The 14,407-nt window shown below is 41.9% G+C and overlaps 1 protein-coding gene across 1 annotated transcript in view; it reads left to right on the top strand.

The window, feature by feature from the left end:
- The first annotated feature begins 8,731 nt into the window (after positions 1–8,731).
- LOC109927474 (calpain-2 catalytic subunit-like) overlaps positions 8,732–14,407 on the top strand; it is a 30,051-nt gene continuing 24,375 nt past the window's right edge. The window contains exon 1 of the mRNA XM_048601342.1: positions 8,732–8,737. Within this exon, the coding sequence (XP_048457299.1) occupies positions 8,732–8,737 (6 nt within the window). The remainder of the gene's footprint in view (positions 8,738–14,407) is intronic.

The raw sequence follows: 14,407 nt of genomic DNA, 5'->3' as shown, positions 1-14,407 counted from the left end.
TCACATTGCTGCAATTGTAAAACTTACTTTGACACCCTCTTCAGCTCCATAATCTCTATGTTGAGAAACGTAGGTTCTGGAGTGGTTCAGTAGGTAGCCCTCCTTTCTATGAGTCAGCAACGGTGCCCTCAACCTGGCCCGATCCATCTCCTGCACTTCCGCCCATCCCCTTTTCTTTCCTCCCACAATAGCAATTGGGTTCACCTTGTCCTTACCTACCATTCCACCAGCATCCACAGCCAGAAGATCATCAATTGCCATTTCCGCCAGCTCCAGTGAGATGCCACCACCTGACACATATTCTCCTCCCCTCCCTGTCCACCTTCTGCAGGGACCATTCCCTCCGTGACAATAAAAGTGGAGCTGGAAAAGCACAGCCAGTCAGACAGCATCCGAGAAGTAGGAAAATCAATGTTTCAGTTTGAAACCCTTCATAGGACTGGCTGTCTGACTGGTTGTGCTTTTCCAATTCCACATTTATTGACTCTAGCTTCCAGCATCTGCAGTCCTTACTGTCTCTAAACTCCTCCAGGACACCGTGGCCCACTCCTCCTTCACTCTCAAGACATCTCTGTCTCAGGCTTGCTGCTGTGTTCCAGCGATGCTCAGCGCAACCTGGAAGAACAACACCTCTTTTTCTGCTTGGGGACCCTGCAGCCCTCTGGACTCAACTTCGAGTTCAATAATTTAAGGGTCTGAACTCCCCCATGTCCTAGCCCCCTACCACGCACACCAGGCCTTGTTATCACATAGTCTGCCATTACACACAACCTATTATTAGCAACTAATAGTCTCCATTAACGGCTATTCACCCTCCCAGATCACTATCGACTCCTTTGTTTGTCCAACTGTTCTTCTTTCACTTTGGGCTGTATCCCTACCTACCGTTTACTCCTTAGCCTCTCCCCCCACCCTATCTTCTGCATATATACCGACATTTTCCTAGCTACCATCAGTTCTGAGGAAGGGTCACTGGACCTGAAACATTAACTTTGATTTTTCTTCACAGATGCTGCCAGACCTGCTAAGCTTTTCTAGCAACTTCTGTTTTTGTTTCTGATCTGCAGCATCTGCAGCTCGTTCGGTTTTTATAACATTCTGTTAGCTTTCCTCATTACTTGCTTTACCTGCATAATCATCTTGTGTGGTTTGTAAACTAGGACACCCAGATCCCTCAGTATCTCAGATCTACAACCCCTTACTATGTAAATAATATTTTTTTTTTATTCTTGCTGCCAAGATGGATAATTTCCCACATTACATTCCATTTTCCAGAACTTAGCCCACACACTTGACCCACGTGTGACCTTCTGCGATGTTCTTGTCCTCTTCCCAACTTACTTTCCCTTGTATCTTTGTGTCATCAGTAAATTTAGAAATCATTACTTCAGTTCCTTCATCAAAAATAATTATATGAATTGTAAACAGTTGAGGTCCAGCACCGACCCTTGTGACTTGTGACATCTTGCCAACCTGAAAAGGACCCATGTGTGCCTCTGCTTCCTGTTAGTCAGCCAGTCTTCTATCTGTGCTGTGAAGTGCAGATTTCAGAGTTTTGTAATATTTTGAGCTATTTACTATAAATAAGTTAGGAAACATTTGGTCTAAAGCTAGCTAGTTTTTACCAGGCATGAATTAACGTGGGTAAGTCCTACTGAAGAGTAGATGATTAGTTAATTAGGTAACAGAATTCAGTCTAGTTCTGTGCTACAAACAGCATAACTGTGGAGGTCTTTGTGCAGTTTGCAGAGTGCAGATTTCAGGCTGAGTGAGTTAGATTAATGATGAATTAGAAAAACGGGGAGAAAATACTTTTCTTTATTTACTTTCACTGTCTGATATTTGGCTGCTACTTCAGTGCAGTGAAAGGAGCAATTGGTGACCAACAGATAAGCATTCTACTTGTGATAAATAATAGTACGAGAAAAATAAAGCTGGACAGCTGAGCTGAGTTGAATGTACAGTCTATGCAAAGTCACGGATACATCATTTATCTGAGATAAGCACAGCAGCAGGAAGTGTCACCATCTGCACACACTGGAGCTGCCGTTGTCAGATTCCAAGTGGCTGCTGGAATCACGTTGTCTATTCGCAAGGTGGGGGCTATGTGGATAGCATGTTTAGAGAGACGGTCACATTATGGCTTAGGAATAAGCAGGCAGATAGGAATGGGCAACTGCCGGGCAATCCAAAAAAACCAGGCAGGTGGTGTAGCAGCCCCCTGAGGTGATCTCACATGATTTTTTTTAGTTTTTCATACTGGTGACGGCAATGGTTTCTCAGAGGGGTGTAATCAGACTAAATTCAGCGGTACCACAAGTGGCTCAGCTGTACAAGAGGGGAATACAAAGAGTAGAAGAGCAATACTGATTGAGGATTCTTTAATGAGGGGAACAGCCAGAAATTTTTGCAACCATAAATGTGACTACAGAATGGCTTGTCGCTTTCCTGGTGCAAGGGTCTAGGATGGTCACGGAATGACTGAAGGACATTTGTCTAGGGGAGAGTGAACAGTTAGCAATCATAGTCCATGTCAGTACCAATGATGTGTAGAGTAAAATCTTAAAAGTAGATTTGAAGGAATTAAGTAGGAGGTTTTAAAGTACAACCTCTAAAACAGTAATCTCAGGATTACTTCCAGTCCCAAGTGCCAGTGAGAATAGGAAAAGAAGAATTGGTGACTGAAGATATGGCTGGAAAATCAGTATAGAAGTAAGGGCATCTGATTTCCGAGGCATTGGAATTGGTTCCATGGCATGTAGGATTAGTACATGAAATACAGGTTGTATCTTGATAAAATGTGTCTTTTTGCAGCAACATTTCAGCACTTGAGTATTGCTGAGAATAAAGATATTTTGTCAAAGCTTTTTATCATTTATTCATCAGGGAGATTCACAAGAATACCAATTCAAGGGGAAACCAACATTTCTACTGTCTGACAGAGGAGTGTTGATTAGTTGGCAACAGCACTCTGATTAGTAAAGGTATATACCGTGGAGAATGTACCAGTTGAGGCTGACAGGCAGTTAACTACAGACTGTGGTTACATTTTAAATCAGGCAGTTTGACTGTAATTAGTCAGCGCCTTGCCCTGAGAACTGAATCAGTGAATGGCTGTCAGAGAGAAATTGATCAAAGTGTATGAGTTGGTCAAAAAACATTTTAAGAGTGCTCTTCAAACAACGGTAGATAAAAACACTAAAGTTTGAAACTTTGCTGGAGAAAAGTGACAGATTTATTATCTGTTTCTGGGAAAATGTTCACAGGACCTTATCAAATCAAAAGGATATATCAATTATATGCATTATATGGTGAGTACTTCAGATAGGAGAAAGAATCAGTGAGTATTTCTTATTGATATGTTAAAGTGATATCTTAAGGATAGTCAGGAGAAAGTTCATATATGGTAGTGAAAGAAATAACAAAAAGAAGAATTGGAGAATAAATCTGAAGTTGAAAATTCAAATGTTGATCCTCTAGTAATCAGATTGGTTAATATGAATGTGCTTAAAACGTTAGAAGAAATATTGTGTTTGTTCCAGAAAACTATCTTTAACATAACTTTAAACACTAATACAGACTCGTGTTGACTTATGTGAACAGGCAAGGACAAACATCTTTGGCTGTACAATTTGTCAATGTTGGGGAAAACACCAACTTTACAGACTCAATCCAGGGAAATTAACTCAAGTGAGGGAAGAGATTAAGTTCATGATGGATAATGGCATTTTTGAACTGAGTAGTAGCTGGAGCTCTCCTTTCTTGACAATGCAAAACTGGATGGGCCTCAAAAATTCTGTATTGATTGTGACAAAGGCACTCCAGTAAACAAGCAGACTCATAGCCTATTCCATTGAATGAATTGGATACACATGATCTGTCAACAAAGATGATTTGCTAAAAAGGATATTGGCAAGTTTTATTGACTGGTAACACAAAATAAATTTCTGCTTTTGTAACTTTGGGTTGAATTTATCAATGCAAACTCATGCTTTGGAAATGAAAAATGCACCAGCACCTTCCCAATAACTAACAAAATCTATATTAAGACTATATAACTGTGTTGTCTACATTGACAACTTGGTTGTGTCCAGCTAAAGCTGGAAAGAACATTTACACCACTGGATTGTTTGGTTACAAAGACCTAATTGTTTGGTTATAAAGACCTAATTTGCTTATACATTTTGCTAAAAATGAAAGTGCCAAAGTGACTTAATTGGGCCACACTATGGGTCTAGGCCAAGCAGCACCTAGAGAAGTGAAAATAAGAGTTAATTTGGATTTCAGATGCTTAAGATGAAATGTGACATATTAGCATGAGTGGATTTTGTTGGAAGTTTGTTCCAAACTTCAGCACTCTGGTGGGTCCATTGATAAATTTATTGAAAAAGGCAAGAAATTTTAATGGACCACAGGTGAAGCAAGTGTTTAAGGCTATTAGCTTTGTTTTTGGTTTGAAAGATTCCAGGATTGAGCACATTCTTACAAAATAGGGGACATAATCTCAGGATAAATGGCAAACTATTTAAGACTCAGATGAGGAGCAATTTCTTCACGCAGAGACTGGTGAATCTTCAGCATTTTCTACCCGTTGGGCAGTGGAAGTTCAACATTGTGCAGCTCAGAGCAGAAATCAACAGGTTTTTGAAGACTAATGACATGAAGGAATGTGGGAAAATGACATTGAGAAGATGATCAGTCACGATCAAGAATGACAGTGCTGTCTCGATGAGCAGGACGGCCTACTCTTATTCCTGTGTTCCTAATATATCTACATTGAGACATTTGAGCAGCAGTGCCAAGGAACATCGTCATCTTCATGTCACCATCCAAGTTACAGGCCTTCATAACTTGGACAAATTCATTGAATCAAATTCCAAGATTTTCTACCTAATAACATCATGGAAATCACAGTTCGAAGAGCTGTGATGAATTAAGAAAAATCTCCACAACAAGCTTCTCAGGGCTTTGACTGTATTTCAAGCACAAAGCATTTTTAAAAGTAACTAGGGTGAATTTTCTTTGAACCTGTGTGTAATGCAACATCATACTTAATCTTCCTCCATGATTTTTCTGTCTCTGCATCTAACGGGGGTGCAGAAATGTAACTTCCATGCAAATAAATATCAAAAGTACCTGCACTTAATCTATTGATCAGGTGTAAAATTGATTGCATAAAAACCTGGTGTTATTTTTTCCTTTTCTGACATTAAAATGCCTAAAGACAGAATGCTAGAATAAAGTAAGAGATGCACAATTGAAAATTGTTTTTCAAGTCAATTGTTGCATTTGAAAGCAGTTATAAAGTCTAAAGTAATTACCCTAATATTAGGGAATCTGTTTATTCTCCAGTTTTCCAGTGAGAAAAGGATATTATACAGTAAGTCCTCAATTAAAGTTGACCCGCTGAATATCAATTTGCTTTAACTTCATTAATAAAGTAATGATAATAAATCCATTTAATGTCAGTTTCACTTAAGTATCGTTTTTCACAGACTTCCTCTTCAGTGGATTTAATTCTCATCTGACCTTTCTCCCAGCACTCAGCTTTGTCCCTCAGCCTGCCATCTTCCCCAGCACCTGTCCTGGTTCTCAATATTTCCTCACAGCAGTTATGCATGTCCTGGGCATCAGCTCCATCCCATGACATGCTGCCTCGCCAGCTCAGATGCTGAGTCCACATTCAAACTGACATACTTGTCTCCAGCTAGTTTCGGAAGTCGGTCAGTTCGAGGAGTCCCTGAACTGACTAATGTCTGCCACTAGATGGAGCCTGGTCACTAACAGTACTGTTCAATAAAAGTGATACATTTTAAAAATATTGTGTTTTACACATTTTATACTTAGTTATGCATTTTGTTGTATTAGCTACTTCAACTAATATTGCACATGTAAAATACAGTATTTCAGCCATTGCTATTTTTTCTGGGCAAGAAATGTCTGAAGAGCTAACTTGAAGTTTGTTACTGACTCCCATTGGAAACCATGATTCACTTAAAGTTGTTTGAATTGAAGTTGTAATTTTCAGGAATGCAACCAAAAATTTAAGTGAGAATGTATTGTTTGGAATACGATAACATTTAGAATGCTTGGAAGATTGATTTAGGTGAAGAAATAGAGTCAGATATCCAAGTTTGTTAACAAGCAAGGTTGCATGGTAAATAACATAGCTCAGAACAAAACAGAGTGAGTAATTAGCTCAACACAGTGTGGTGCTAGAGGAATGCAGCAGGCCAGACAGCGTCAGAGCAGAAAAGTTGATGTTTCGGGTCGGGACCCTTCTTCAGAACTGGGATGGGGGAAGGGAGCTTGGAAATAAATAGAAAGAGGAGGGGTGGGGCTGGGGAAGGTAGGTGGATGGTGATATGTGAATGCAGGTAGGGAGTGGTGGGGCTTGGTCAGTGGGGTGGGGCGGATAGGCGGGAGAGAAGATGGATAGGTTGTGTTGGGTCAAGGAGGTGGGAGAGAGAATGGGTGGGGCTGGGGAAAGGTAGGTGGGGCGGTGGTAGATTGGATGCAGGTAGGGAGTGGTGGGCATTGTTTGGCGGGAAGGATAGGGCGGAGAGGTAGGAAAGAAGATGGACAGGTTGTGTCAGGTTAAGGAGGCGGGGATGAGAGGCAGGGTTGGACATGGGATGAGGCCGGGTGTGGGGATATTTTTAAAACTGGTGAATTCTATGTTAAGGCCATCGGGCTGTAGGTCCCGAGGTGGAATATGAGGTGTTGCTCCTCCAGTGTGCGTGTGGTGTCATTGTGGTACTGGAGGAGGCCCAGGATGGAGATGTCACCCAGGGAGTGGGAGGGAGAGTTAAAACGGTTGGCGACCGGAAGGTGTTGTTATTTGTCACGTACAGAGAGCAGATGTTCTACGAAACGGTTCCCAAGTCTACGCTCAGTCTCACCGATGTAGAGGAGGCCACATCGGGAGCAATGGATACAGTAGACCAAGTTGGAGAATGTACAGGTGAACCCCTGTCGGATATGAAAGTTTGCATTGGACCTTGGATGGAGGTGAGGGGGTAGGTGTAGGGGCAGATGTAGCACCTCCTGCGGTTGCAGAGAAAGGTGCCGGGTATGGTGCATTAATGGGGAGTGTGGAGCAGATGAGGGAGTTGCACAGTGAGCCATCTCTACGAAAGGCAGACAGAGGTGGGGAGGAAAATATCTCTTTGGTCGTGGGGTCGAGTTGTAGGTGGCAGACGTGGCAGAGAATGATACACTGGATGTGGAGGTCGGTGGTGTGGTGTGTGAGGACCAGGGGGATTCTGTCTTTACTTTTGTTGGGGGGAGGGGTTTGAGGGCAGAAGTGTAGAAAATGCAAGAGATGCGGTTGAGGATATTTTTTGATACAGGAGGGGGAAGTTGCGGTCCTTGAAATAGAAGGACATCTGGGATTTGCGGGAGTGGAATGCTCCATCTTGGGAGCAGATGTGGCGGAGGCGGAGGAATTGGGAGTAAGGGAGCGCATTCTTGCACGAGGGTGGATGAGAGGATGTGTAGTCCAGGTAGCTCTGGGCGTCTGTGGGCTTGAAATAGCTGTCGGTGTTGAGGCGGTCACCAGAGATGGGGACGAAGAGGTCCAGGAAGGGGGAGGGAGGTATCAGGGATGGTCCAGGTGAGTTTGAGATGGGGGTGAAAAGTGTTAGTAAAGTTCATCAACTGTTCAAGTTCATTACGAGGCAGCATCAATATAGTAATCAATGTAGTGGAGGAAAATGTGGGGGATGGTGCCAGTCTAACAGCGGAAAAGGGACTGTTCCACATATCCTACGAAGAGGCAGGCACAGCTTGGACCCATGAGGGTACCCATGGCAACCCCCTTAGTCTGTAGGAAGTGGGAGGAGTTAAAGGAGAAGTTGTTAAGGGTAAGTACAAGTTCTGTTAAGTGGACGAGGGTGTCGGTGGAGGGGGACTGGTTGGACCTGCGGGAGAGGGAGAAGTGGAGGGCTTTTAGGCCATCTGCATGGGGGATACAAGTGTAGAGGGATTGAATGTCTAAAGTGAAGATGAGGTGTGGACGGCCTGAGAATTGGAAGTCTTGGAGGAAGTGGAGGGCGTGGGTGATGTCCTGGACATAGGCTGGACCAGGGAGAAAAGACAGAGTCAAGGTAAGTGGAGATGAGTCCAGTTGGGCAGAAGCAGGCAGAGACAGTGGGTTGGCTGGGGCAGTCAGGTTTATGGATTTTGGGAAGCAGATAGAAATGGGTGGTGCGGGGTTGGAGAACGATGAGATTGGATGCTGTGGGTAGTCACTTGATGTGATGAGGTTACGAATGCTCTGAGAGACGATGGTTTGGTGGTCAGGCGTGGGCTCATGATCGAAGGGGCAGTAGCAAGAGGTGTTAGAGAGTTGGCGTCTGGTCTCGGCGATGTAAATGTCAGTGCGCCATACCACTACTGTGCCCCCCCCTTATCTGCGGGTTTGATGGTGAGGTTAGGGTTGGTGTGGAGGGCTGCACATTCCGTAGGGGAGAGGTTGGAGTGAGTGAGAGGGATGGAGAGGTTGAGGTGATCGATGTCGCGACAGCAGTTGGAAATGAAGAGGTCGAGGGAGGGTAGGAGGCCGTGGGGTGGTGTCCAGGAGGATGGGGTTTGTTGGGGGCAGGAGATGGGCTCAACAGAGGTTGGGTTAGTCTCCTGGTCAAAGAAATAGGCACGAGGCAGAGGTGGCAGAAGAAGAATTTGACATCCAAATGTGAACGGAATTCATTGATGTGTCGGCACAGGGGGAATGAAGGTGAGTCCTTTAATGAGGACTGACCATTCATCCTCAGTGAGGGGGAGGTCTTGGGGGGATGGTGCAGACCTGGCAGGGCTTGGGGCTGGTGTTGGGTGTAGAGCTGGAGCTGGGAGTAAGGGTGGAGACTGTCTCAGGAGTGGAAGTAATTAGCTCACTTAACTCAAAGACTAGCCTGTGGTTCAGAATAATGCCAAAAACCAGGTTCAATCCCCATTCTGCTTAAGTTAGACTTGAAACTTGCTAACTTGTGAGTGCAAGACAATGGCAAACAACCACTAACAAAAACTGACAAGGAAATGGTTCAGGATGAAGTACAGGAAAAGTTTTATTAAGTGGCACCTATGGGACCAGGAAAGTAATGGTTGATCAAATATCCTGGTTGATCAAGAGTTCCACAAAATCAATGTAAAAACACACCATGTAATAAAAATGTAATGCTGGGTATACACATCACTGTTATACTTTATTTACAGAATAAATCACTTAAATAATGATGCACAGTTGCCTTAAATAAATCTTAAGACTGAAGCTTTGAGCCTTTTCACTTAACCCTCAACTGACAACTCAGACATTGTGGAGATGGCAATAATACAGTAAACTTACGGTATTTCAGGTATATAATTTTTGCCGGCTCATTGAGAATGCCCCTCATTCAAGGTGCTGGTTAAAACAAAGTTTGCTGTATTAACAAGCAAAAAGTCAAGGCTCGATCTTTGAGAAGAGCAATATGACTGAATGCAAAGCAGAATGTTGTAGTTCAACATTGATAAGTTAACTGAATGGCAAAACTGTGGGGAAATGTGTGTCCGTCCACTTAGAATAGTGAGGGTAGCCGCAGGGTTGATGAGCTGGAGGAATGAGGAGTTTTGGCAAGTGGGAGGATCAGGGAGTGCGATGAGTGGTGAATGGCAGAGGTGACTAGAGAGAGAGCATCAGGTAGCAGAAGGGTCAGCAACTGAGAGAAAGACAGGAAGAGGGTGATATAGGCAGACAAACAGGAGTTTGGAAGAACACAGCAAGCCAGGCAGCATCTGGAGGAAAGGAGAAGTTAATGTTTCGGGTATTACATTATTCAGGATTAGATGTGAGGGTAGGGGGAGCTGCAGATAAAGTGGAGGGAGAGTGTGGCGGAGTGGTGGTGATAGATGGACACCGGTAGTAGGTATGACATTGAGTTCTCTAATTTCAAAAAACCTTCCCACCCATCCCCCGGCTCCCTTTCCAGCCCTGCCTTCTCCCTTCCATTCCACATACTGACCCTCTTTTCCAGCCCCAAGCAGGTCGTACCTACTACCAGTGTCCACCTATCACCACCATTCCACTACCCTCCCTCCCCGCCTGTCTCTTTATCTGCAGCTCCCCCTACACCAACATCCAGTCCTGAAGAAGGGTAATACCCAAAATGGTTGACTTCTCCTTCCCTACAGATGCTACCTGGCTTGCTATATTCTTCCAGCCTCCTGTTTGTCTACCTTGGATTCCAGCATCTGCAGTTCTTTTTGTCTCTAACCAAGGAGATACAGGCAACTTAGCTTATTTCTTTATGTTTTTAATTTATTTTAGTTTGAATGTTTACAAGTGTACAAATTTAGGAATACATATTAGTTTAACCTAGAGGATATGATACTTGAAGTATAAAATAATCCTTAATGAGTAAAGTAAGTGTAAGGATACTCACCTCCAAGAGTTGAACTGTACAAGGGAATAAAACACAAATTAACAGTGTAAGAGCCAGCTAACCACCAGATAATGAATGATTTAATTTGTAGATACTTTACATTTCAGTGACTTTTTTTTCAATCTAGTCACCTTCTTGCCTGATTATCTCTTCTTTAATTAATCATAGATTGGATGGACCAAAGGAACGTTAATTATGGTTTTTTGTGCCCATGTTAGAAATAAACAACAGGAGTTTTATTCTCAACTGGAACAGGTTGGGGATGATTAATTTATACTGAAATTAAAAATATAAGCAAGTCAATTAGAACATAGAGATAGTAAGAACTGCAGATGCCGGAGTCAGAGATAACACAATGTGGAGTTGAAGGAATGCAGCAGGCCAGGTAGCATCAAGGAGCGGGAAAGTTGATGTTTCAGGTTGGGACCCTTCTTCAGAAGGAAGGGTTCCAACCCAAAAAGTCAACTTTCCTGCTCCTCTGATGCTGCCTGGCCTGCTGTGCTCCTCCAGCTCCACACCGTGTTATCAATTAGAACGTAGCTCATTGCAGTCATAAAGATACCATTTGGATACTAACAAGTCAATAAAAACTTGTTCCCTTTTTACTAGAGTTTTCAGATTTCAAAGTTTTTTTATGAAATTAACTTGAGGAAACTTAGCAAGATTATGCAAAAACAGAAGTTGCTGGCAAAGCTCAACAGGTCTGGCAGCATCTATGAAGAGAAATCAAAGTTAATGTTTCAGGTCCAGTGACCCTTCCTCAAAACTGATGCTGCTAGACCTGCTGAGCTTTACCAGCAACTTCTGTTTTTGTTTTTGATTTACAGCATCCGCAGTTCTTTTAGGTTTTATTTAGCAGGTTTATGCTTGTATTTACTGGATATGGCTCCTTAATGGGCATCAAATGCAGTCCCAGGTCCCCCACCCTTCTATAGATTCTTTCCGGTTCTCACTTACCTTCAAGACAAAGCCCTGCAAACTCACTCAGGGTCTATCATTGTGAAGAGATAGAACAGTCAGCCAAGATCCGTGGCCTCATCCATGCAGATAGAAGCTGGGTCTGCGCTATCATGAGGCTGATGACAGCTGCCTGGAGTCCTGCTCCTAGTCTCATTTTTGGGTTTCTCCCAGTCAGGCTCCCTCAATCCCTGCTACTGTAATCATAGGTACCATCTCTAGGGGAGCTGTAAGAGTTTGGAAGAGGAAACTTTTCATTTGAAGAACAGCGGCGATAAGCATAAGAGAGACAGGATCTGTGATTGGAGGCGCTGCTCCCAAACAAACTTTTTCTCTCCCATGCTCACTGCTCTTTGTTTTGAACTCTGTATTACTCTCCCACTATCAACAAAGCATCTGTCACAACAATTTTTCAGCCCCGCTTAGTTTACAGAGGAATAATTATGTAAACAGTTATTGATTTTTCTACCTCCATCTTTTTACGGACACTTGTGAAATTTTGAAGCAAACATGCCCACCACCTCCTTGAACACTGGAACCTAATCTGTAAATATTGTCACCTAAGATTGTGCTTTGATGTCATTACATAACCAACTATATGGAAACCTAATAATTACTGCTGTGGAGGTCAGGTGGCAGCATAATTGATTTGTAGCTGGTATCTTCCAGTTTGCAGCTCACAATCTGAGCCACATAAGCCACTCCATTGCTGCAAACACCAGTCCATAAAAGCTAGTTTTAATAGAGAAGCATATGGCATCCGGAAGATATCAGTTTTAAAGTTTAACACTGCCCAGAAAAACATGCACAAGAGAACACATCTCACATTTAAGTTAACAGTCCTTGGAGAATAGCTGTAGGGATTGGAGTTCAAGAACAGTAATCTTTTTTGTTGATCTCTGCATTTTTGAATAAAAATCTAAAAGACTCTGGCAAAAATGTGTGAGTGCTCATTTCTCAAGCAATTATCCAGAACATGCTTGATTGATTTAACTGTACAGTCATTCAACCTTATTCCACCTCGAATAGACACGTCTGTCATGATTAACACTGATTAATTGCATTAACAAGTATGAAATATTTTGTCTGAACTAAACAATGCACTACTAAAAGAAAGATTTGTGTACTTTAGTGTATAAATGCCTCAACAAAATCTTTAAAAATTTGCAAGCTTAAATGTGACATGCTTTGAAGCTGAATCTTAAACATTGAGTTAATGACAAAAAAAAATGTTTCTGAAAATTGTGCATGTAACTTTATGCATATTTAACCAGGTAACAAGTTGTTGATTTTCTTTGTATTATATTGCGCATCTTTTTGGTTATTGTTGACATGTCTTCATATTCTTTTTATTCCTCCCCATGTTTAGACCACTTCCCAGTGGAGGAGGAATGCACAGCATTCCTCATCATCATTCACTTCACAGGTTGATGTTTGAAAGGATAGCCTATTTTTCTATTTGATGCATTTTTGTGACTGGGCCAAATTGACAATGATTTATTGCACTGTTAGAGTACATTAGGTATTCTTAACACTAGACTGCATTGCCAAATAATGAAAGAATGTTGATAAAAATGCCTTGAGTTTATTTGAAGTAAAGGAGATGGCTGTGATGGAAATGTTTAGTTTAAATTAACTTTGATTTTCTTTCTTTAATTTGTTTAGTAATACTTCATGTTCACTCTGAACTTTAATTATAATGACTTTTCTTGTTTACTTTTATAATGAGAGCCAGAAAACTTGAATTTATAAAATGCTTCTCACATAAAATCACATCTCAAATCATTTATTTGGAAGTAGGATATCAAAGATATTTCCTAACATAGGGACCAAAAGTATAGCAGAAGAGTTTTTGTTTGAAAGCATTTGCAAAAGGGAGAAGCTCAGATGATGGTTCTTGTAAGAATAACAATTGAGCTATCAGAATTTGAAATAAGTCATGAATGGGACCATGATTGCTATTTTAGCAATGAACTTATCTGAGTTTGCTGTTAAATAAGGTGGTTAAAGTTTAGGAAGTCATTTTAGGATTGTACATGCAAGAAATTGCTGTGAGGCAGGCTGGATAACCATAGTGTAAGGCACCAAGTTAGTGATGTATTTAGCCAGACTGCAGTGTAGATGCCTAATTATCATTTTGTTGCTTTATGAGAATGAAGTGTAATGGGGACCATGATGATCAAGCAAGTAAAAGACAGACTGCCTACTACATTATGCTTTCAGCTTGGGTGGCATCATTCAATTTTTCCCAGTGTCGTAATCTTAGACCTAGTGCACCCTGTTTCCAGGAAGTACAAACTATTCAACTACTGAATAATTTGATGGCATCGAGACCCAGCTCTGCCTTTAACTTTATTGAGCAGAGCTTGGAGATCTGTCTCAATGAATCCATGTTCTTCTTCTGTAGTTGTACTATGCCATGCTGGCCTCTAATCCCAGATGGTGTCTGCATAAACATAATTGAGTATAATTGCTGAGATGTGGTAAAACTAAAGCACAGGGTTTCATGCATGGTAAAATAGGAGACAGCATGTAAGAGTCAAAACTAAGCTTTTTTAAAATTCATTCACAAGCCAAAGATTGGCTAGGCCAGCATTTATTGCTCATCCCTAATTACCCAGAGGGCAGTTAAGAGTCAACCACATTTCTGTGGGTCTGCAATCACATGTAGGCTTCCTTCTTTAAAGTATATTAATGAATCAGATGGGTCCCAACAATCAGCAATGATTTCATGGTCATCATTCAATTGTTATTTGCAGAAGTTTATTGAATTCAAATTCCACCATCTGCTGTGGCAGAATTTGAATGCAGGTCTCAGAACGTTACCTGGTTATCTGGATTAGCGGTCCAGCGATAATACCACTACGCCATCACCCCCCACATGTGATCCCACAACCAATAGACCAGATCAAAACTCTGCTAAACTGGCACATCCAGTCATCAATGGTGGCAAACAATTGAAATTAACTGGAAGAAGAAGTGCCCCAACCTCAATGATGGAGTTCAAAAGACAAGCCTGAGGCATTTACAAT

This window comes from Rhincodon typus, chromosome 9, assembly GCF_021869965.1.
Source record: "Rhincodon typus isolate 14 chromosome 9, sRhiTyp1.1, whole genome shotgun sequence".
Classification (NCBI taxonomy): Eukaryota; Metazoa; Chordata; class Chondrichthyes; order Orectolobiformes; family Rhincodontidae; genus Rhincodon; species Rhincodon typus.
The sequence above is the reverse complement of the archived record's forward strand: the minus strand, read 5'-3'. Positions and strand labels throughout refer to the sequence as shown.